Source organism: Carettochelys insculpta, chromosome 2 (genome assembly GCF_033958435.1).
Source record: "Carettochelys insculpta isolate YL-2023 chromosome 2, ASM3395843v1, whole genome shotgun sequence".
In the NCBI taxonomy this organism is placed as follows: Eukaryota; Metazoa; Chordata; order Testudines; family Carettochelyidae; genus Carettochelys; species Carettochelys insculpta.
This window is the reverse complement of record NC_134138.1, coordinates 214,247,785-214,273,632: the sequence shown is the minus strand read 5'-3', so window position 1 is coordinate 214,273,632 and position 25,848 is coordinate 214,247,785. Positions and strand designations below refer to the sequence as shown.

Genomic DNA, 25,848 nt, shown 5'->3' with positions numbered 1-25,848 from the left:
GAACATTTATGAACAAGTTGAATAGGATTGGTCCTAGGACTGACCATTGGGGAATGCCACTAGTTACCCCTCTCCATTCTAAAAATTTACCATTTATTCCTACCCTTTGTTTCCTACCTTTTGACAAATTCGCAGTCCACGAAAGGATCTTCCCTCTTATCCCATGACAATTTAATTTACATAAGAGCCTTTGATGAGGGACCTTGTTAAAGGCTTTCTGGAAATCTAAGTACGCTATATCTGTTGGATCTCCCTTGTCAACATGTTTGTTGACCCCTTCAAAGAATTCTAATAGATTAGTAAGACATGATTTCTCTTTACAAAAACCATGTTGACTTTAGTCCAACAAATTATGTTCTTCTATGTGTCTGACAATTTTATTCTTTACTATGGTTTCAACTAATTTACCCGGTACTGATGTTAGATTTACTGGTCTGTAATTGCCGGGATTGCCTCTAGAGCCCTTTTTAAATGTTGGCATTATGTTAGCTATCTTCCATTCACTGGGTACAGAAACCAATTTAAAAGATAGGTTACAAACCACAGTTAATAGTTCCCGCAATTTCACATTGGAGTTCTGTCAGAACTCTTGAGTGAATAACATCTGATCCCGGTGATTTGTTACTGTTAAGTTTGTCAGTTAGTTCCAAAACCTCAATCTTGAACAATTCCTCAGATTTGTCACCTGCAAAGTACAGCTCAGGTTAGGGAATCTCCCTAACATCCTCAGTCATAAAGACTGAAGCAAAGAATTCATTTAGTTCTTCTGCAATGACTACCATTTTTGAGTGCTCCTTTTTTACATCAAATATCTAGGGGACCCACTGGTTATTTATCAGGTTTCTTGCATCTGATGTAATTTAAAAACATTTTGTTATTACTTTTTGAGTTTTTGACTAGTTGTTCCTCAAACTCCTTTTTGGCTTTTCTTATTACATTTTTACATTTAATTTGGCAGTGTTTATGCTCCTTAGTATTTTCCTTACTAGAATTTGACTTCTACTTTTTAAAAGATGCCTTTTTATCTCTCACTGCTTCTTTTACATGGTTGTTAAGCCATGGTGGCTCTTTTTGGGGTCTCTTACTGTGTTTTTTTTTAATTTGGGGTATACACTCATCCCTTGTGTAACAAATACTTTACTAATGAATACTCGCTAAAATGAGGAACATAGATACCTACCTTTATTCACTATATGCATGAACTTCCCCTGCTTATATGAGCAGGGTCCCTGGCCAGGGGCAGAGAGACCCCCAGCCCTGCAGCTGGAGCAGAGCCAGCCATGGAGTCCCTGGCCAGGAGGCTGGGAGACCCACAGCCCTGCAGCTGGCTCCACTTCAGCCATGGGGTCCCTGGCTGGGGACGGGGAGACCTGCAGCCCTGCTGCTGGAGCCTTCTCCCTCCCTGCCCTCAGACATGAAGCTGTCTGACAACCCTGAGGCTGGGGGAAGAGAGAGAGAAGGCTCTTTGCCTGGTTCCATCTCCTTCAATGGCTGGAACGTGAAACTGACCAGCCATGAGCTGATCAGTTTCCTGGCCCCACAAGCCAGGGGAGACTGGAACCAGCCGGCATGCCCCTGGTTCCCAGCTCCTGCTGCTCTGGAAGCCAGGAAACTGATCAGCCCTGGTGGTTCCTGGTTCCCCTCCCCTTGCAGAAAAATTTGAGTTATGCAGTGGTTGCAGGAACAACCCCTGGGTAACTCGAGGGTTTACTGTATTAGACTCCCCCTAATCCGCCCGCCCCGCAGACCTCACCCTCAGCCAGGTTTTAACCCCCACCCCAGTCCCAAACTGCCTCCAGCTTTAACCCCACCCCCAGCAGCCTCAACATGCCTCCAGGCTTACAGCCCCCAGCATTCCCACACTGTATCCAGCTTTACACCCCCCAGCAGTCCCAAACTTCCCCCAGTCTTAGACCCACCCATGCATCCCTCAACAGCCCCAGCCTTAGACACTCCTCTTCCTCCTGCAGCCTCTTCACCAGGGCTGCTAGGCTGGGTGGCTCCCCCAGCCCTCCTGTTCCCAGCTATTAACTCATGTGTTAAGGTTTCAGCACCTAGGCATAAGGTCATTGCTATCCCTAGCGATAGAGATAGCTGCCATCTCCAGCAGCCATCTCTATTGACAGATATTTGCCTGAGGCAGCAGTGTTCAGAAACTGCAGATGGCTTCTTTAACAGCCAGATGCAGCTGGGAACTTCCCAGCTGGCAATCTTTAACAAATCTGAAGGGACCCACGTTTGGGTCCCGACCCATAGGTTGGGAATCCCTGCTCTACATTCATACACTAGATCCTATTTATGGTGCCAAACTATTCAACTACATCAGAAAAGTACCTGAACTCAACTGGCTTATGTCAAGTTTCAAGCACTTGGAACGAATTGGAGACTTTTACGTGTATTTTAATGGCAATTTAGTGTCACTCTTATGGGTTTTCACCTCTGAGCAGAAATTTGGGAACTAATTGTGCTCATATAGCAAGGAATGAGTGTGCATTTAAGTTGGGCCTCTATTATGGTGCCTTTGAAAAGTTTCCATGAAGCTTGCAGGGATTTTACTTTAGTCACTGTACCTCTTAATTTCTGTTTAACTAATCTCCTCATTTTTGCATAGTTCCCCTTTCTGAAATTAAATGCCACAGTGTTGGACTGCTGCGATGTTCTTCCCACTGCTGCAGTGTTACGTGTTATTATATTAGGGTCACTATTTCCAAGCGGTCCTGTTACAGTTATCTCTTGGACCAAATCCTGCACTCCACTCAGAATTAAATCAAGAATTGCCTCTCCCCTTGTGAGTTCCTATACCAAATGCTCCAAGAAGAAGTCATTTAAGGTATTGATAAATTTTATCTACTCATCTTGTCCTGAGGTGACATGTACCCAGTCAATATGGGGATAGTCGAAATCCTCTACTATTATTGAGTTGTTTTTGTTTTGATTGCCTCTCTAAGCTCCCTTAGCATTCCATAGTCACTATCACTGTCCTGGTCAGGTGGTCGATAATATATCCCTACTGCTATAGTCTTATTTTAGCATGGAATTTCTATCCATAGAGATTCTATGGAACATTTTGAATCGTTCGAGATTTTTACTTCATTTGATTCTGCATTTTCTTGCACATACTACATCTACATGGTCCCAGTCTTCAGCCCCGCTGCCAGCAGAGCTATGCTAACCAGTTTTCTGGAAATTGTAAATGGCTTCTTACTTGCATACTTATGTAGCTAATTAGCATAGCCGTGTGAGATTTTGCTCTCGGCAGAGGGTGGTGCACGCAGTAAACATGCTGCGTGGCTGTGCCTCTGCTGGCTATGCTCCCTCCCACCCCCTCACCAAATTTTTCAGGGATAAGGGACTAGTGACAGAGAGGGGTTTAGCAGGCAGAGGCACATCCACATGGCATGTTTATGGCCGGCACCACCTCTGCCAAGAGCAAAATCTCATGAGGCTATGCTAATTAGCCAAATGAGTATGCAAATGGGAAGCCATTTGCTATTTCCAGAAACCTGCTTAGCATAGCTCTGCCAGCGGTGGGGCTGAAGACTGGGACTGTGTAGACGTGGTCATATAGTGCCACTCCCTCACCTGCACAACCTCTTATGTCCTTTCACTATATTTTGTACCCTGATATGATTGATTGTCCTCATTCCGCCAGGTTTCTGTGATGCTTATTATGTCAATATCCTCCTCTAACACAAGGCGCTCTAGTTCACCCATCTTATTATTTAAACTTCTAGCATTTGTGTCTAAGCACTTTGAAAACTTGTCACTATTTATTCAGCTGCCCTTCCCTGACGTGTTAGATTCTTTTTCATGGGATTGTTTCTTTTCTGATCCAGCACATACTTTATCTTCTTCCATACTCTGCTCCTGTCTAAAACCTAGAAAATCTCTATCAATAGACTCACCTCTAAGAGAAGCCTCTGTCTGATCCACATGCTTCTCTGCACCAATCAGCTATCCCCCATCTCCTACTTTAAAAACTGCCCTATGACCTTTTTAATGGTAAGTGCCAGCAGTCTGGCTCCACTTTGGTTTATATGGAGTCCATCCTTCCTGTATAGACTCCCCCTACTGCAATAGGTTTCCAGTTCCTAATAAACCTAAACCCCTCTTCCCTACACCATCGTCTCATTCACACACTGGGACTGAATTTCTGCCTGATGGTGTCACCATCACATAGGCAGAAATTATATATATACTTTTACAGAACCTTTTATTCACTTTTAAATATGTATATATATACACATTACAGAATTCAATTTTTATTTTTTATAGTTTTGATTTTTTAAAAAACTTTTTATTTAAATGTTCACAGTTGTAGAAAACAAGGTGGGAACAGGCACCTACTGTTTAATGACGGAAGACATTGAGATTAAAAAAAGGAACGCTTTAACTGCTAAAACACACATTATCAACATCACCTGTCAAAATATATGAAGTGTCCATAAACTCTGAGTTGTCTAAGAGCATTTGTCTTATTTTATCTATCTGTAAATTTCAGTTATGAATGAAACTTTTCCTTCAGCCTGTGTATCTAGTGATTCCAACTTTTATTGACATTTACTAATAGATCTAGTTCTTCCAATCCGAATTTTACACAACTTCTATGGGTTTTAAAGAGATCCTTGAATCTGAAGTTTAAAATATGTGGACTGCTGAAAAACAAACATATCTGACAGCCTAATCTGTACAGTGTGAGTTTCCTGATTAAGTAGTCTCAAAGCTCACCAATTAAAGCATCTCTTTCATGGTTAATTGTTTTCTTCACTAGTGAGCTTTTCAATACAGATTGTACCTCTCTAGACTGGTATCCTTGGACCTGACCCGTGCCTAACCTGATAATCTGCTGAGCCACAGAAGGTAAATATCGTCTAGCACCATTGCATATATTTCCACTGCTTACTGGGGTTTTAAAGTATATTTACAGGTAAATTAGAGCCAAGTAACAGCACAGAACAGTAAAGCCGTTTCTACACAGGCCACTTCCTTTGTAAGTGGCTTGCTAATACAAGGAGCGAAAGATGTGAATGAGGCGCGGATGCAAATTCCCCACACCTCATTAGCATAACATCACGTGATTTGGAGTCCGGAAGACGGTCCTTCTGGATTCCAAAACACTGTGTAGAAGTGCAGCCGCATGGGAGGCTTCCGGAAGGAAGTCCTTCTTCCGGAGGCCCCTTCTTCCTGAAAATTTTTGGGAAGAAGCGGCCTCCGGAAGAAGGACTTCCTTCTGGAAGCCCCCCCGGCAGCCACACTTCTACACGGCGTTTTGGAATCTAGAAGAACAGTCTTACAGACTCCAAATCACATGACGTTATGCTAATGAGGCACAGGGAATTTGCATCTGCATCTCATTAGCATCTTTCACTCCCTGTATTAGCACGGCTCCCTGTGTAGAAACGGCCTAAGAGCCAGCACTTGCAGTTGTAAACAAACTTTATGAGACTGTGGGAAGCTTGGGCAGACCCATGATGAGTGGTTTTCTAACTGAAATCATGATGGACTACGGATGTTTCCAGACCAGACAGTGTGAGACTAGAGAGGTTCAACCTGTATTTCAACCTGTACCCTGTGCACCCTCACATCACTTGAATTTCACCCAAGTTGGGGCAGGGGAGCTGGGAACCGGGCAGCAGCTTGGCTCCTGGCTCCCATGGCCTTGTGGGGGGAAGCCGGGGAGAAGCTGCATGGTAGCAGGTGTCTGCCTGCCTGTCTCCCCCAACTGGGGGGAGCCAGGCAGGCAGACAGCCACAGCAGAGCAGCTTCTCCCTGGCTTCCCCCAGGTGAAGGAGCCAGGGGCTGGAGCAGGGAGCTGTGCTCCCTTCGATTTGAACTTACCTCGCATTAAAGCAAGTTAAGCACAAATCGAAATCGCGCTTATCGGGGGTTTACTGTATTGTTGCCCCTACTGCACATACTATAAAGCACGATAATGTGAGCATGCTGATGCCAGATGTGATAAATAACTTTTTTTTTTAAACTTTATGGTTTACTTGTGAATCAATCCATCTACCATATGTAGTATATGCTTGTTGAAATTATCCTACTGCAAGACTTTTTAAATAACGGTAAACCTCCTTCTGGTGTGATGGCTTGTTTTCATTTAAGAATGGAATGTCACTTGAGACCTCCAACTCCTCTTCAGAAAGAAAGCACGATTCCCAGATCTACAGTTAATGTTTTAAACCTTGTCTGCTCCATGAAGTGGAGGCTACCAGATGTTTAATAGATATCTGGATGTTTTCCTAAGGAGATCTCAGACTGTAAAACAAGGCCTGCTTGTTGCAAATATCTTTTAAATTTTTCAAGAATTGAGTATTTGAGTAAAGGATGGACAAGGATTATTTAACTTGTGGCATTTGCTAAAGCACACACTTACAATTGTTTGAATTTCTGCCAAGTACTGACCACAGTTGGTTGATGCAGCCAGTTCATTTGTTTCAAACACCTTTGTGCTTGGAGTTAGGTGTCATATTGACGATTGAATGAGCAAGTTGTGCTCTAGTGTAAAATAGATGGACAAATGCATAATGTTCAGGATCTGCTGTCTTTTTTCTTAAGCCACATACTTCAACTATATAATCAATACCACTGTAATTATGTCAGTAATGTGATTTGGGTGTACGCTCACATGTAAATAACTATTTCTATATGAAATTTAACTACAACAAATATAATTAACTACAAAAATCAGACTATGGATATGGTTACTAGCATAAATAGCAATAAAACTCAGGGCAAGGATTGTGTATCTAATTTCACCTTTCAGCATTCATTTACACACTGATCCCACCCATTATAGATCAGTTATTAAGTGGCTTTTGTCAATTAGATTGGAGGGTTACATGTTAGTAAAAGCCATTGTAGCTAATGTTTGTGTACTATCAGATACTTCAATTTCATGGAAGATAAATAGCTAATTTCAGAAAAGTACACAGTTTCTCTCTAGTCCAACATCTGTGCCTGGAAGTAAATGGAGAACACTACTTCCATCAGAACAGAGAGAGGCATATGTTACGTAAAACAAATACTTATTCAGGAAGGACAAATTAATTGTAGTTGCTGCAATCCTGTTGTATGCACCTGTTTATCCATTCAATCTTAGCAGTAGCATTGCAGCAGTTCTTACATAGCTAGGTAGTTGAGTTGGAAGCTCTCTCTGTACAGTTACTTGAGATCATAACAACTGATGTATTGTCCTTTTACAGTGACATCCCTTTTTGGTGTTATGGGGCATTAGTCCCAGTCACCTTTATAAGGTATGGTGGCTGTAATGGTTAGAGAATCCATAGAAGAAAGACCTTGAAACAAAATATGGCTTATGTCAGGACTTTTGCTTTCATGTCAAATTGCAACTAAATTATTAAATCCAATCTGTTAAACGTATGCTATAAAGATAAAAAGGGTTTAGAACCCATTGGAAACATACTATATTTAAGGTATCTGCTTTATCCTTTAGCTCCATGTTAGAACCCTTAATTAAAATGCAAAGTAGTGAAGGTTAAGACTAGTATTAAAGATAACCTTCCCTCTTTATCATGATTATTTTTAGCAGCTTTTATTTGAAAGGCAGGTATTGAATAATGCTGTTGAATAAAATCTTTTAATTTTGAATGCGTGTCTCTGGAAGACCTATGGAATCATAAAATTTTCCCTGTAACTAGTTTGTATGAGACTTAAGGTGCCAGACACAATTGGCTAGATCCTTATTTAGTGTAAATCATCATTGCGCCAATGAATTAAGGAAAACTGTGCAGACTTGCATCAGCTGGGGAGCTGGCCTTATAGTCCTAATAAAACACTGTGTCAGGAGTCCCTTGTGTGCTTTAAGTTAGGTTTGTGTTGAAGTATTTTGCTGAATCAGGGCTTCTAAGCACTGCCCATTGCTGGGATGTGGACTTTGCTGGTCATGAATACAAGATGAACTGCTTATTTCAAACAAAGTGATAGTACTTAAAATATACTTTAATGATAGCATACTGGAAAGGAAACTCTGCAAGAAAAGGCACTCTTGCCCCATGCTGGATCCAGGTGGACTCTTCTAACTGAAACACAATTTGTTTCTGAAAATTGTCATCATTTCTTCCTGGGTGCACTCTATAACACGGTATATGTAAAATGAAAAAAATATTGTTTTAAAGGACCACGACACTTTATCAAATTATCCATCTATCTTAATCATGGATAGTTCATGATGTTTTAAGTAAACTGAGTTATAAACCTGTGCACATTTGTGATGGGGGACTTAAGCATCACTTGTCTCCTATAACTGTGGACAGTAACCTTTTCAAGGTAGGGAACACTTCTGCTCAGCCAGTTCATTTATAGAAGTTCTCTGATAAAAAGTGTTTGCAGACTTCTTCAAACATTTTGTAATTGAAGCCAAAGGGCCTGGAAAATTAAATGAAGTAGTGTCATTATGCTCCCTTGCATTTTCTTTTTTAGATATAAATATTTGTACTTTGATTATAGTGTACTACTTAATACCACTTGATGAAATGTGGTATTGGATCAAAGCTGTTGGCCATACTGTAGGAGAGATTTGTTTGAAAGGCTCATCTTAACATTAATGATATCCCTGTGTGTTTAACAGTATCACATTGCAAATGACCTCAGGATATTTTTCAGTAACCTAAAAATCTTGAAGAAAGTCTTCCCGAATATTTGCTCCAAATAAAGTATATACTAAATAGCAGAAATGTAGCACTTGAAAGACTAACAAAGTGATTTATTCAGTGATGAGCTTTCGTGGGACAGAAACATTTATAATCAGTTTGTATTGAAAATGAGACTGATCCGATGAAGTGGATCTGTCCCACGAAAGCTCATCACTGAATAAATCATTTTGTTAGTCCATGAAGTGCTATATTTCTGCTGTTTTGTTTTGTTGGAGTACAGACTAACAAGGCTACCTCTCTGTTACTAAAGTATATACTGTTAAAGCAGCATTGCTGTGCTGACTTCATCGAGTGTCAGCCTAGCTTTGCATGAATCTAAGCCCACAGTCTATCTAGCAGAATGTAAACTCTTCTAATACATTGTTAGACTGAATTAAATATGAGTAGTTTTATCCAATAATTTGCTAAACTATACTCAGTAGTTTTATTAAATAAACACAGTTATCTTTTGAATCTGCTCCTCCACATATTCACTTAGTACCCCCCAGCTTGGCACTTTTCTCCAAAACTGCCCTTTACATTTAAAACAGCTTTGCTCTTCCTATATGCCAAGTGCTCTCTTCCTCATTAAAACTTACTGCGTTTGTAAAGCTTTAATCTGTACAGCAAAAGCTGTCCAGCCCACCTTAGAAACTGTGATATCATCAGAAGAGAGTCCTTGTCTTCACCTGCTTGTAAAGAGCTAAACATTTTTATGGTCTTTAAGAATGCCATAATTAAAATGTGGACACAATATGCATAGACGAAATGCAAGTAACTAACGACGATGTAGTAGCTAACAACAACATTTCGTCCCTGAAGGACAATTCAGAATAATAGCAAAGGAGATAAATATCTGAAACTGAAGTTACAGAAGTATTTGTTTTCCTATTGCCATGCACCATAATTGTAACTTGTGGTAATAAATAAAGATTGGAACTTGTCTGTTTCAGGGGAAGACACCTCCAGCCTGGATGAGAGTATCAAGTTTGTAAAGAGGTTAATAGCAGAGTTCTGCCAGAAGTTTAGAAAGAAAAATTCCCACTCTACTCCATTTTCTTGGAAGCTGGACTGGGGAAGATTGCAGTCTATTAGACTTGGGCTTCAATCTTTTGCAGTCTGAAAATGATAGAGGCCTTCAGTTCTTGCAATTTTAATTACAGAATTCGTTTATTTTTTAAAAATCACACTTTTCATCAAACTACTGCTGAGAATGGTGAGATAGTTTGAAAGGGTAAAAAATAGGGAGGAGTAAAATATTGTCACGCTGTCTGGTCTATCCAGCTATACTTTTTGTCACAGCTGCATTTTAAATGGCAAAACAAAAAAGACTAAATATTTAAGGATTTTACTTGAATTAGATATCATAAAAACTCTCCAATCTGGAGCCTTTCAAGTCTGAGGCCTGCTGGTCAAACCACTCAATTTGACTTCAAACGGTGGTATATAAAGAGAGAGAGCTGGTTACTTAAAAAGCCAGTTCCCAACCAAGATAAAGTTTTATAAAATAATGTCAACAGCTTTCATGATGCCTGAACATAGAAAGTAACCCATTATGTCTCACATCAAGGTAAGAAAAGGACATTACCTTGTGCAGTAACGATGGTTCTTTGAGGTGTGTCCCCGTAGGTGCTCCACTCTGGGTGTCAGTGCATCTTCACACCAGTGCTCGGAAATTCTTCTATAGCTGTGGTTTCTTGCACCACGCATGCACAGTAGCAGTGCTTTGTAATATCTGTCACACACGCGGTGCGGGCCCCTCCGTTCCCTCTCTACCCTAGCAAATAGAGCAGGACACTCGAAAGCAGGGAAAGGAGGGAGGGAAGTGGAGCATCCAGGGAGACACACATCTTGAAGAACCATCGTTACTGCACAAGGTGAGTAACTACCTTTACTTCGAGTAGTGTCCCCATGGGTACTCCACTCCGGGGCCACGTCTACGCAGCACTCCCCTTCTGGAAGGGGAATGCAAATGAGTGAGATCAAAAATGCAAATGAAGTGCAGCTTTACATATCTTGTAACTCATTTGCATATTCACATGCAATCGCTTTCCCAGAAGCAAAAACAGCCATGTAGACTGGGTTCCTTTGGGGAAAAAAACTGTTTCCGAAAGAAACCTTCTTCCACATTCGTTTTCAGAAGACGGGGTCTTTCAAAATGGGGTTTTCCCCAAAGGTACCCCCTCTACATGGCTGTTTTTGCTTCCAGAAAAGCTCTTCTGGAAGCACAATCATGCAAGAATATGCAAATGAGGTATGCGATATATAAATCTATGCTTCATTTGCATTTTCAATCTCGCTCATTTGCATTCCCCTTCTGGAAGGGGAGTGCTGTGTAGATGCAGCTTGGGTGACTTTAAAGCAGTAGTCACACTTTGGAGGTGGGTTTGGAGCCCGGTAACGATTACAGTTGACAGAACTGCTTGACCTATTTGAATAGAGGAAGGAATTGAAGATGAAGGAGCATAGTGCCATGCAAATGTGTTGCTGGAAGACCACATCATCACCTTGCAAACATCCATAGGGAGTACATTCTTGAGAAGGGTCATGGTGGAAGATGCAGCCCTGGTAGAATGGGTGATTACAGCACTCGGAAGGTCTTTCCAGTGAGTAGCATAACAAGTGTATAAGCAAGTGAAGAGCCACAGGGACAGCCATTAAGACAAAATGGAATGTCCCTTGGATCACTCAGTAGAGGAAAGGCAGTGCCTAGGAGACTTGCACCAAGGCTTCATGTGATCGATGTAGAAGGCCAACCCCAGACGCATGTTCAGAGTTTGACACACCTCATGGAGAGGATCAGAGTGCAGCTTCTGGCAAAAATGCAGGTAAGTGGATAGGTTTGTTGATGTGAAAAGCAGAGGAAACCTTAGCAAGGAACTTAGGATGAGCGTGGAGAGAGACTCTATCCTTGGTAAACGCCATATAAGGAGGTTCAGCCATGAGCGCAGCAAACTCCCTGACTCTTCTGGCCAACATGATGGTGACTAAAAATGAGACCTTCGTTGACGGAATCAGGAACAGGTTGCCAGGGGTTTAAAGGGTGGCTTCATTAGGCAGTTGAGTACATGGTTAAGGTCCAAGATAGAGACTGGGGGGCACTCTGATGGAAAGGTGTTTTGCAGACCCATCAAAGAGTATTTAGTGATAGGATGTGCAAGGAAGGAGATCCCATCCTCTGCTCGGTGGAATGTCGCAGCATGCACCCTGACAGTACTGAGGGCTAGGCTTGACTCACACAGGTGCAGCAGGTAGTTGAGGATAAGAAGGGGCATGGTGTGAGGAGGCATAGAGTGATTAGCACCCAACCACTGAGAGAAGCATGTCCACTTGTAGAAGTAGGGCTTACGAGTAGACTCCCATCTGCTCTTAACAAGAATCCTTTTTACCCCCTCAGCTCATGCAATTTCAGCATCCTGGAACAATGAAGGAACAATGTGTGGCGGTGTAGCCTGAGTGGATTTGGGTGAAGGATGCAACCGAAGTCATGGGACAGAAGATTGCGGCGGGGGGAAAAGGGATATGGAGTCGCCACTGACAGCCTACAAAAGGTAAGGATAGCCCCAGCATGGCTGAGACAAACTGGGTATCAGGATGATCGTGATGTGGAAATAGGTGTCTGGGAGGTCAGGAGCCAACAGCCAGTCTTCTTTGTCCAGTGCCAGGATAATGGTCATGACAGTCATCATCTTGAAACATTGATAGAAGACGTATTTGTTGAGGTCAAGGATGGGCCTCCACCTCTCATTCTTTTTCTAGGTTTGGAAGTACGTGAAGTAGAACCCCCTGCCCTGAAACTCTGCTGGGACTGGCGCCAAGACAGAGGAGGTCCTGAACCTCTTGCTCAATCAAATTCTCGTGAGAAGGGTCCCTGAAGAGGGATGGGGTAGGGAGATGGAATACCCCCGTGTCCCTAGTTCTAGGACCCACGTGTCCAAAGTGATGGCAGCCCAACAATGGAAAAAGGGTCACAGATAGCAACCAGGGTGGGGGACAGCTGGAACAGGAAGATCTCTCAGGCTCCCAACCAAACCACAAAATCTGCTGCTTAGGCTGTTGAGAGTGGGACACTGCAGATTGGTGCTGATGATGATGGTGGGGTTTGTGCCACTGAGATCTGTGTCATTGGTGGGGTTCATAGCACTGTGGCTGCCGTTGGAACTGCTCCTGTGGTCTTTGGTAGAGAGAGTATAGCACTCACTTAAATTGTGGGGGCAGGTGGAGGTTTACATCCCCAGCTTACGCACAGTGGTACGAGATCTGTTGAATGCAATCTCATCAATCTTTTCCGCAAACAGGTGTTGCTTATTGAAGGGGTGGTCCTCTGCCTTCTGCTGAAAGTCTTTGGAGATCCCTGAGGATTGGAGCCACGAAGTGCACCTCATACCCACAGTGGAGGCCATGACTCTAGCCACCATGTCCACTATGTCCATTGCAGACTGGAGAGCCCTACAGGCAATGGTGTGCCCTCCCTATATTACATTTATGAGAACCGGGCATTGCTGCTCTGGCAAGGAGGGGACCAGCTCTTGCAACTAAAATAACTGAGATGGTCATAGTTGGCCAGCATGGCCATGTAGTTGGCCACCCTCTGGAGCAATGTGTCCAAAGAAAAGACATTGTGCCCCATGATGTCCCACTTCTTGCTTACTGGCTGTGTCTACACGAGCCCCAAAGTTCGAAATGGCCACGCAAATGGCCATTTCGAAGTTTACTAATGAAGCGCTGAAATGCATATTCAGCGATTCATTAGCGTGCGGGCGGCCGTGGCACTTCAAAATTGACGCGCCTCACCACCGCGCGTCTCGTCTCGACGGGGCTCCTTTTCGAAAGGACCTCGCCTACTTCGAAGTCTCCTTATTCCCATCAGCTCATGAGAATAAGGGGATTTCAAAGTAGGCGGGGTCCTTTCGAAAAGGAGCCCCGTCGGGACGAGCCGCACAGCAGTGAGCTGCGTCAATTTCGAAGCGCCGCGGCTGCCCGCACGCTAATGAAGCACTGAATATGCATTTCAGCGCTTCATTAGTAAACTTCGAAATGGCCATTTGCGTGGCCATTTCAAAGTTTGGGGCTCGTGTAGACGTAGCCACTTTGTTCTGAGAAGTGGAATGGAAGAACTTGGACTTCCTCCAGACTGCATCGACCACCAGCAAATTTTGTTATGGATGGGTGAATAAAATCTTGATGTCTTCGGAGGCCACAAAATACTTATCTGTCATCTTGTGGGTGGGAGCAATGGATGCCAACCTCTGCCAGATGACATTTGTGGGGTCCGTTATCACCTCATCCACAGACAGTACAATTATTGAGGAAGTGGGGGGGGCCTGTAGGGTGCAGAGAAGCCTATACTGCTTGACCTACATCTCCTTCAGGTCCTTCTCCTAAGCCTGGGCCACATGCCAAAACAGCTCCTGAAAGGTCTGAAAGTCATCCATAGGGGGAGGCAACCTGATATCACCACATCATCTGGTGAAGAGGAATGGTGCAGTGGGGACCTGACTTCATCCTCCAACAGGGAGTCCTCTGCCTCAGAACACTGCAGTGGGGAATGTGTTGCTGACATGGTGGGTTGCAGCAACACAGGGCAGACTCTGGACATGGTGGGCAGTTCCAGCGGAGCATGGGAGCAAGGTGATTGTGCTGCCAAGGTGACCAGTGAAGAGCAGGCTCTTGCAGGTACAGTAGTGATGTGCGAACCATGGTGGAGGCAGCTGTGGGTAAGCCATTGTTGGTGGCACCTTTTCCCAGTTGGAGTGCATGGGACTGGAGTGCTGCGATGAAAAAATACCATCAGTCAGAACTGCCCTCTCCTGCGGTGGGCAGTCTGGCCTCTGACCCATGCGAGAACCCCAAACACCTTGACGAGCACAGGGATGGAGGCAGCCCTGGGGCATGCGGTGAGGCAAGCGGGGTGGTGCTGAGGCCAGTGCCATGTATGTCTTTGGCGGTGAGTTTTTGCGGCACTGTTTGGCTGCTGTACCGTGCTCCCATGCCGCGGGCTCAGGCAAAGCAGTGTTCCAGTGCCACTTTGGTGCCTTCTCTGGTGCCATGTGAAAGTGAGGTGGTGTCTCAGCCCTGGACTTGTATGGCGTTGAGTCCAGTGCCTCATGCAAGCAGCATGGAGACTTGGAGCAGTGCCACTTGTACTCCATCTCCAACATTGAGAGTGGGGTCTTAGAATTTGATGACCTTGCATGGGAGTAGAAGCGACTGAAGACAGTAATGCTGATGGTGCCGATGGTACCAGAAGCAACGAATGCTGGAAACTCAGCTCCGAAAGTGCCTGCTTGAGCAGTGCTAGCTTACACAGTGCCAGGGGTGTCACAGCAGCCTTTTCAATTGGTGCGGCCTGTGAGGACAGCACTGGAGGCCAGGAACGCACCAGGGTAGGACCCACCTTGGCGATTTAGGTGCCAGCCAAGGTAGAGGGATGTGCATGCCAGTTTTTCGGTGGAGGGCTGCTGCAGGGCCAGTGGTTGGAGGGACTTTTCATAATGGTAAGTCTTGAGCCTACTGACTCTGCCCCTCCTGCCCCTCACTGTGAGGCTGGAGCAATAGGTGCAGGACTGGGTTTGGTAACCCTCACCCAGACATTTAATGCAGGACACATGGCCATCGGAAGCTGGCATGGCTTCCGTGCAAGTTGCACATTGCTTGACGCCCTAATACTAAACCTAACTAAAACATTTTTTTTTGTTAAACTTCTATGGGAAAGATAACTTGGATAAGAACGGCTAAGGGTACAACAGTAACTAACTCTTCTTAGTCTTTCACCGAGAGAGAGCCTGCAACCAAGGATGGTAGAGAAGCAACTGAGGGGCCTGCACCACATGCATGCCAGATAGCACAAGGAGGCACTACTGTGTATGCACAGCATGGGAAACCACAGCTATGGAAGAATCTCTAAGCCCAGGTGCAAGAACACACCAACGCCCAACATGGAGCACCAATGGGGACACTATTCAAAAAAGAAATGGCTGATGCCTAAAAGGAAGGTGCAAGAAACACTGCAGGAGGTAACAGGATAATGTACCCTCCACATTCTATTGAAAACCTCACCATACTCTCTAAACTTTATGTTTTAAATGTGAAGCACAACATTTTATAGTCCTATCAATTACATTAGATATTCTGGATATTCTTGTTTAAATAGATGTCCAATCCCTCTGAGTCTTGCGAATTATTTCATTTGTATATACACACTGCATCATGTCCTCTCTCCTTCAGTGAAGATCTGGGGAAGGTAAGATACCTACATGCAGGGATAGATAGTATTCAGTCTTTCTGGTTACTGAACATTTTCCATTAGATGTTCACAGCTGTTGTGCTTTACCCCAAATATTGCCTTATGGTAGAAATTAAATTTTCTAGGAAGTAGCAACTTTTCCCAAGTCAAACAAAAAACAGAAATCTCTCTCTGTATCACCACTTGCAGTTTACTATAAAATGGCTCTTGTTCAGCCTCCTTAGGTATTTCTATTGGCAGATAATAGTGCTGGAGTTTTGCCCATAGTAGCACAATCTTCTTATCCACTGGAGACAGCATAAACTGCTACCTCAGCAATCAGAAACTCTGCCCTTCTACTACACACGAACATACTGGTCTCTATTTTTGCTACTGCCACACCTCTGAGGCTCTATATTCTATGATATTCACACTATCATTTCATTTGTCTTGCCAGCACTTCTGTTTCCTCTGCATTTGTGGTTTTCACATGATTCTAGCGCGCGCTTCCAACTCTTGCTTTCAGTTGCTGCCTGCAGCTTACGTTGTCATGCCAACTCCCAAGCCTACAATCTCAACTTGAGTGGATGCCTTCTTTCAAACATGTGCTTCATTCACCAAGGTGCGTGTACAGAATACATTAGTGTGGGCAAACAGCTAAACCAGTATGGATTTGACACTTGAGTTTCCAAATACCCATTTCTTTTCCAGGAGTGATTTTTGTCATTCTTGCCTGACTCCCTGGCATTCATTCCCATGCCACTGAAATTACATAGATTAGAAGGGGACCACATGGGGGAAAACTCCACAACTTAGTGGTTAGCTGCTGTTTTATTTCCCTCATTTAAGCAACACTACTAAACAATATCAAGTGACTTATGCAGAACTAACAAGAAATCCATAAGTATCATATTTACCCAGTCTCTCTGAAAGTCAGATTTCATTTACATTTCATGCTGAGTCATACAGGATATCTAGAGATCAATTTTCCAAATACTCAAATGAAAAATTCATGAAAAAGTCCCGGAAATTAAAAATGTGGACTTTTGACTTTTTTATTCCAGGTCATATGTAAAATTATGCCTTTTTTTGTGTATTTAACAAAATTGTATCTACTGTAGATTCTATGAAACATTCAGCATCCAAGATAAACAATATATTAAATAGATTTAATATAACTGCCAGACACATTCAAAGGTTAGTTTCATAATGGAACACACACCACCATTTACAGAAAATTGATTTAAAACTGTTAAGAGGAAGAAACATGGAAATTCCATCTCACACTCTCTGTAGCTCACTGACAATTTCGAAGTGAACATATGCTGGATTTCATAGGATCCGTGTGTATTAAACCAATGCAACTCTATTGAACTTTATCATTTCATAGTGATCTTTTAAGATGGCTTTGCACTTTCATCACATGCACAAAGTTTTGGAGCAACACAGTTCAAGGTCAAATCACTGCTTAAAAAGGTCACTTATACTTTTGAAAAAAATGCATTAGTGAATAAAGTAAGCAGAGTCAGCCTTTTCATAGCTGAATAGTGGGAGTTTCCTTTTCCTCCAGTACAAAGCTAGTAGCCCTGTTTTAAAATAACCTGCTGTGAAATGCAAGGCTTGACCCTGAAGTCAGCTTCAGTTAGCTTTCATTTCAGATTCAAAAAGGCAACAGAACTTAAGATGGCTGGAGAAAAGTCTGATCCAATGGATAGCTATTGTGCGGTACAGTGCTGGGACACATCCACACAAACTTGCCCAGCCTGTGTGTTCTCATTTAAGTATTTGAGCACCTCACTTTTCAGCACAGTGAAACTTCCTGTTAATCAGAACAGGACTCTGTTTTCAGAGACCTTCACCATCTGAACAAAACTCTTTTGTACTGTAAAGTTAGAGGAACCACACAGGAGTCAAGAAACAAACTGCAGAATGACAGGAGAGTAAATTGATATAAAGCATTAGTAAATGAATTTGAAAAAACAAGCACAACCAACCATATCCTTTATATAAAAGCTGTAATATTTTCACCTTGTTGGCATCTCTTCATGTAACTTGCACACAATTTGCTGCAGGAAAGGTATTGGTCCATAAGGAAAGGTCTTAGATGGGCCATAATATTTTTTTTTTTTTTCAAAAAAACAAAAGAGACCATTGCTCTGGGAGCTTGCCCTGTTAACGCTCTTCAAATCAAATGAATTTTAGTTAAAAAAGGAAAACTTATTTATTTTGGCCCTGAGGCCTCTGGCTCATATTAGCAGAGATAACCAAGAGCCAGGGAATTCAAAGTGGAGAAAGAACATCTGCAAATGACACTTTGTTAAAAAACACCATCCCAAGAAGTTTCGCTGATGGTCTACATTTCTATCTAGGCTACACATGCTGCATCCTCAAGACTCATTTGGAAATCCATTCCTTTTGTTTTCACAAGAGGCAAGGTACAGACCTTGCTTCTTGCTGGTTTGAAGGACTTCAGCTGTTCAGCAGTACTCACCAGAGTGATTGTATGGAAACCTTTACTGTACTAATTTCAAATGTCTGAATGCGATTAGAAACTTGGCCAGGCGTTGTCTGGCTACAAGGTGCCCAGATTTTTGTATGCTCATGGCCACTATGGAGCTCCTGCATTTGGAGAGGATAGGCTAGATGGAAGCTCCCTACAAGTGTGTGGGAGGTTTCTAGTGCCTGGACTGTGGTACCACCCCTTGTTCTGTCCGGAGGCCAACCTCTCTCAGCCCCCTCCACCCAAAGCCTTGCCCACGCTCCACCCTCATTTAGCCCCCTTCCCCACTTGTGCCTCTCTTCCACTTGCCCAAAGGCCTCCCCCACCCATGTCTTTTCCCTTCTTCCCCTGAGGCCTCTACCTGCCTGCCACTCATGCCTCTCTGCCCCCACTCCAAGGCCCCACTTGTGCCTCTTCACCATACCCTGAGACTCCTCCCCAGCCTCAAAACAGAATACATTTAAAATCTGGTTATTTCACTAGTTGAGGGATTAAAGTGCTAACATTTTTCTGAATTCTAAGGATTTTCCTGGGTGGGGGGAGAGATTAAGTGACTTCAGAAAGTCGAATCCATGTTGTTTCCTGCAGCATTTAGTGATCAAAAATTTTCAGCAAGACACATCAAGAACAAGGAACATTTCTGTCCATTTTATTACTCTCTTCCTCAGTTTCATTACTTTTCCCACATGGCATAATTTTTCACTAAAGCATAGTCACAAGTCACAACATTTCTGAAGTATCTGGTAAGGTAACATTTATTCTGCATTTTAAGTTCTATTTTAGAATCTGTTTGCCTTCCATCCTTCTCCAGAGATAAATCTGTCAATCATGTCCATTGATCTTTCAGGTTGGTCGTAAGGTAAAATGTGTCCTCCACCTCGAACAATTACCTTCATGGTGCAAAAAAAGAATAGATTAATAGTAAAATCTGAGCAAAGAAATTCAATTTTGCCACTAGGAATTAATTAAAAAACTCAGTTTCCTCATGCACAGGGATTTTAGTGTGCATGCTGAGTCAGAAGACTGAGCAGTCACCTTTCATTCTAGTTAGTAAAATATAAACAAATATATCAAAAGTCATATGATGTTAGACCAGTTAAAAATAGGATCAAATAACTATCAGGACCATCATGCATGGATATAGTTGCATCATGCTTTCATTTGGATGATTTCAGTCTCCACAGGGAAACTAGCAACAGCAGCACCATCAAATTGTCTGTGATTTAAATTGACTAGTCAAGCATTCATCCGATCTGTAAATGTTCAAAAGAACAGCAGAAATCTATATTGTATGATCTAATTTTAGAATCTGAATTTATTAGGAAAATTTGGGTCAAAGTAATTTGTGTAATATTAAACTGTTTAACCAAACAGATATTGTTAGATTATTTTCATGTTATTTTATAATCCTCTACTTTTTTGACTTCTCATTAGACCTCTTTCCCTCTTGCGTATTCCAGTTTTTGCTTTAGTTCAGAAAGGAGCACAGGTGTTATTTTATCCTGAATTGTATTATTCTCATATAATTGAAGTGTGAAACTGTTTATTTGATTCTGTTTTTCAAAAGTATCCTAGACGATAATGCATGCCCAATTTTCCTATATTCAAATTTTAGGACATTCCTTTTTCAGTGTACAGTAGCCCCCTGACTTATGCAGAGGTTGCGTTCCTGTGAAACCCGGTCTAAGTCAAACTTCGCCTTACTCAGGGAAGCCAGGAAGCTGACCAGTGCAGCAACACTGCACAGTTTCCTGTCTCACGTTAGTGGCACTGAGCTGGGAGCCAGACACCAGCTCCCTGCCACTCACAGGAGCAGGGAAACTAACCAGTAGTGCTGCCCACATCAGTTTCCCAGTTCCTGTCAGGGGCGTAGCCAAAAGTCAAACTGCCATTCCTGACAGGAGCTGTGAAACTGCTGCTGTCAGGAACAGAGAGAATCAGGGTGCCCACTCCTGTCAGTCAGGCTCTCAGCTGCTACCACTGACAGGAGCAGGGAAAACTGACCAGCACAGGAGCACTGGTCAGTTTTCCCGCTCTGGTCAGTGGCAGGGAGCCGGCACCTAGTCAGTTTCCTGGCTCCCCTGAGGGGTGGGCGGCCTGGAGCCAGACACCAGCCCCCCACCACTCAGTCACATTAACCTGAGATTTGCACGACTTGAATGTGTGTATCTCAGGGTTCTACTGTATGTAGCGTGTTCCAGTTCATTGAGTATTTCTTCTCTCCTTTAGCCCTTTTCTCAAAAAATGCTAGAAGTAAACAACTGTTTGACAGCATCTTCAAGTTATTCCAAAGAAGATCTTTACGGCACCCACAATCCCATCCTGGAATAGCTGAATAGTCTTGGCCATTATCTGACAAAATCACTTCTATGCAGCTGTATAGCTGGACTGAGGACACCTAAATGAGTTATTTGTATGAGAAAATACAGCCGTCGAGTTTAACACGTGTTTGGCAGCTGTTGTCTGGACTATATTGCAACTGCGTATAAAACAACTAAAGGTCACAGTCTCATATACATCCCTCCACACCCCAATTGAACCACTAGCATGACTAGAGTTAAAAGATCTGTGATATATCTATCTATTAATTCCTTCCCTTTCAGGATCATCATTTAGTCACAGAAATTTGCAACATGACTTCACAGAACCAGCACATATAGCTTGAATAAATATGCATATTAAATATGTAACAATTAAGGTCCTATTACTTTTATCCCACAACAACCCCTGTGTACTTTAGAAGCCAGTGTATCAAATTACACAGGAATCCAAGACTGAAATACAGCAATAGCTTAATAGCACTTTGCTACTCTATAGATCAGCTGAACAAGAAATGAAGAATACCAACTCCACCAGTGGACAAAATCCCTTTGTAGTGTCAGACAGAGCAGAAGATAATGATCCAAATACTGTTTTTGCTCATACAGATCCCTCCTAGTAATCACATGCTCTTTACAGACCACAATTATTTTTAAGATCCGTTTCACATTTTATAAGACAAATTTATCTCCAGTAGTCCAGTATTTCCTGATATCCCACAAAAGCACTGTTCAGTCTCACGAGCGAACAGAACACTGCTGAATCAATAGGTGGTAATTCTGGCAGCACCAAGATATGCCTGAGATGTATTAAAGAACCATCTGGCCCAAAACCTTGAGAATTTGAAAGAGATGACTGGAGTAAGGCACAAGGTTGCATGAACTGAAGCTTCCAAATTGCAGCAATTTGCCCATAATGGTTTCTGAAGCAGCCACTATGAGTAGCATTTTCAAAAACTGGCTAGTGACTTAGGCTTCTGGGTATATCAGTTAATTTTGAAAACAGGAATGGGGGCTTTTGGAAGTTTTACATCTACCTGAGATATATACTACCCATTCTTTTCCAGTTTTTGCAAATTAAACCACAACATCCTCTATACAATTTCACAATATACATTAAACAGTAGCTAGCAAAGACACAGCAACGATTATGAAGGATTAAGGTTAGCTCAGTACAAGAGAGCATCTAGTTGCAGCACAATTAAATGGATCACTAAGTACTGGTCTGGCACCATCGGGACATGAGTGGCCCCAAATCAGGGAACTTGCCAGATCAGGGGAGGTCCACGCTGGCCCCTCTGCTACAGCTGGCTGCAGGGCTCTGTTCTCGCCACAGCAAAAGGCCCAGCATTACCTGAGCAGGGTTTGGAGGGAGGGTGTCTGGGGGGCATGCATGAGCAAGGTGGCTGTGGAGAGTACAGCCAGGACAGCAGCTTTGTGGAAGTGCACTGAGCACTGTGGCCACTGAGCTGTCCTCCTGGCCCCCCTGCTGTTGACTGCAGGGCTGTGCTCCTGACCCCTGGCTATGGGAGTCTGCAACTGCCCTGCTTCTTCCCCTGAGCTTCTCCCCACCTGTCTCCACTCCTCCATCATCTGCCTTGAGCTTGAATGCCACAAATGAGCTATTTGTGATGCTCTGGAAGCTCAGAAGTTGCTGAGTGCAGGGCCCTTGGCTTTTCCCAAGGAGCACCCAAGGGATGCCAGACTACAGTTGTTGCCAGATGAGGGAAGACCAGTTCATAGAGGTCCAACCCATCCCAAATATGAACTGAAAGGTTCCACAGCTTTCTATAAAGCACTGAGGACAGCTGTCTTTACGACCAGTCACCTTCATTGCACTGTTGCACTCTACAAGGAAAGCAAATTTCACTAGGTTAAAAACTACAAAAAGGCTCACTTGAAGTCTGGAAGGAGACCATAAGGTCACACACAGGAGTCTCTGGAGGACAGAGTTTTTATTTCTGTATCATAGTGATAACCAGATACTAATTTTGTCACTACAGACATTTGTAAAGACTGGGAAATAAACCTAAGAACCCTCATCTTTAACCTACACTATTGTGCTGCAGTCCCAGAACTCTGTGACATTTTGTATTTTATCACAGGTGCTTCAATTCTGCGCACCAGAGCAAGTTAAAGCCTCTATCAATGTAGAGTTTCAGCTTTAACTTTTAATAGTTCAGGGTTGTGTTTTGTTTTGTTTTTTAAGTGGGCATTAATCTGTCTAGTCTATTCAGTTAAACAATTATAATTAGTTCCTTGTAGCTGATTTTTAAGGTAAGGATTCTACTTTACAGAAAGGGACCGATTTTAGTTGTATATGTATTTATATTTATGAGCAGAAGAGGTATAGGTACAGGACAATTAGTAGTTTCGAAGAATTCTGACATTTACACTGGACAAAAAGAAAAGGCAGGAACACAAATGTAAGGGTATTATTCTGTCACTGCTACTCAGGCTTGAACAGGAAAGACCAGCCTTCCCCAGGGCAACACAGCAGTCTCTATGCTAACCCCCTCCCCCCGGTCTTATTCAAATACAGACTGCCAGCTATGGCACATTAGACATACAAGACAATGTTAGCTGAACTAAACCACAGTCATCACATTCATTAAACTTTGGCTTTGGGATCACTTTAAATCTCAGCACCCTGCCATTGTTCTACCTCAGATAGCCCTCAGTTCCTTATTCCAATCACTACCATGCCCAGAAGCTGCTCGTAGTGTCGTGCAGATTGTTCCAGATTTCCATCAATTGAAAAACCGCAAAATCTTCAGTCACAAAACAGGAGCTGGCTCAGTAAAATCAGTACACAGCTGCTTCTTCCCTTCTCCCTACTCTGCTTCAAAGAGACAAACACTCTTGGGGAAAGTAAGCCAGCCAGGTTCCCAGGCTTCAGCTCTAACTCTCACTCTTCCAAGAAACAAAAGTAACGGTAGGCTGCAGGGTCGCTACTTGCATTACACTATGACCCAAACTTCCTTTCTGGCCTTGGTGTTATTAGTAAGGACGACAGTGGCTCTAGGTTGCCCCTACACTGTCTGGATGTGGACATTCAGGAATTCCAGTGAGGCTAACCTCTCAAGCAAGAAAGTTACTCTTCACAACAGGATGGACTTGAGTTTAACCATATTACTAATGCACGTGCAACGCAACCTGTTTGTTAGTAGTAGTCTTTTTTTTTTTTTTTTTTTAAAAAGAAACTCTCACTGTAGTTTTATTCAAGTAACAGCCACTCTGAGTCATGACATTTTACTGATGTATCCTATATGGTCAAGAGGGAACCACAACTGAGAACATAAGACTGAACACTTCTAAAATAAGGGTCTCCACAGCATTCTGTTATTCTCAGTAGCCTATTTTTTAAAATGGAGAAGCCCAGTAGGTGTTCAATGCACTTACACATTTGGGGCAGGTTTTAGTATGCTTATTTGATGTACTTCTTGTGTTTCCCAGAAAGATGTTTAAAGAATTTAACTCCACTGGTTTTCAATCGGGTTGTAAGCATGGTCTGGACTTCCAGAAGTCAAGGAATCACTAGCTGAGCCTGGTGACTTTTTTGGGAAGGGGAGGGGCAGAAGACAGAGCAATTTCCAAAGTCCTTCCAATTACCACTGGAAGCACTTCCGGAACTCAGGGAAAGTGAAGATGGCAGAACTGTTTGGAAAGCAGCTAAAGGAAATGCAATGTCTCTTGATTTATTTCCCAGTTTTTACAAATGTCTACAGTGACAACATTAGTATCTGGTTATCACTGTAATACAGAAATAAAAACTCTGTCCTCCAGAGACTTCTGTGTCAAAATGCCCAGTTGTTTTTGCTTCATTTTATTATTTGCTCCTTTCTCTTTTTTTGGCTGGTAGCTAGTTAACTTTAGACAAGAGGTTCTTTGTGGCTTAGCCTAGGATATCAATAAGCATATACAATTAAGCCAGTGAAGGAAGTACTGCAAAACAGATGTGGCGAGCCCCAGACATAATTGGGTGGGTAATCTACAGGAAGCACCAAGCACAGAAAGGCATTTCTTATTGCTTTAAATCTCTGGCAAGCCAGCACAGTTGGCTAATGTTTGGTTTCTCAAGAAGCCTTGTGGCTTTTTGGTAATGCTCTGCAGTGTCACGCAGAAGGCCAGCTGGATTCCTTACGTGGATTTATTTTTCCCTGACTGCGTTGTGTAGCAGACACTGCATCCTCTGTATGATCAGTATGTCAGGCACCACCTATACTGCAAGCAGCAGATTTCACGTTAAAAAGTCACGAAGTGCCACATCTCCCCACGCTCTGACTACCAGATAGGGGGTCTGTCCTGCAATGGGGCTGAGGCTAGGGTCTTCTCCCCTGCAGGGAAAGGGGTTTTGGGACTTTAGACAGTGTTCCTTCCCAACAGGGCGGAAGCCCTAAGACCCACCCCCTACTGACAGGGAGAAGCAGTGAGCTCTCCCTCACTCCCAAAAGTCTGTTAGGTGGAGAATGAGGAGGTGGGGGGAGGACTTGGGAGGCTATGGGAAATATTAAAAAATACTTTAAGCACTAGTGAACCTGATAGTGTGTGAATGAGACTGATATGATAAAAAGAGCTTGTACACGGGCACTGCATCAGGAAACAGCATCATTTTGTAGTCAGCCGTTGTGAAGTGCAGACTTTGTGCTCCCAGTCTCCTTGCATTCCATAGAATGCAGGCTGTGCTCACTGTTCACAAGTCACATTTGAATAGTTTTAAGTAATTTTGTGAATAATAATGACATCTTCAAATTGTAAGAAATACAAGCATGAAGACGAAAACGAAAGTTTTAAGCAGGAATGGGAAGAAGATTTTGATTCAGTGCTAAAAGTAGCAACCGCTGTGCCTTATCCCCAATGCATTACTCACTGCAAAACTAGCCATTTGAAATATCATCATAAAACAAATCACAATACCTTTTTGTCTAAATACTCTCTTGAATCACAATTAAGGAAAAACAAGTTACTTGCATTAAAATTACATGTAAACAGTCTACAGACACTACTTGCAGCATTCAGTGAGGAAGCTGACTCAACCACCAAAGCTAGTTATGTTGTGTCATAAAATATCTCTTGTGCTAAATATTCATATCGTGATGGAGAATTCGTTAAGAATATTGCAGAAGAGGTTGCAATTTTAGATTCAAG

At 42.9% G+C, this 25,848-nt stretch overlaps 1 protein-coding gene across 2 annotated transcripts in view; it reads right to left on the bottom strand.

Annotated features, from left to right (window-relative positions):
* Nucleotides 1-16,716: 16,716 nt before the first annotated feature.
* CPVL (carboxypeptidase vitellogenic like) overlaps nucleotides 16,717-25,848 on the bottom strand; it is a 108,203-nt gene continuing 99,071 nt past the window's right edge. For both annotated transcript variants that reach the window (XM_074986147.1, XM_074986148.1), the window contains exon 13: nucleotides 16,717-19,272. In XM_074986147.1, the coding sequence (XP_074842248.1) occupies nucleotides 19,162-19,272 (111 nt within the window). In that variant the 3' untranslated portion in view covers nucleotides 16,717-19,161. The remainder of the gene's footprint in view (nucleotides 19,273-25,848) is intronic.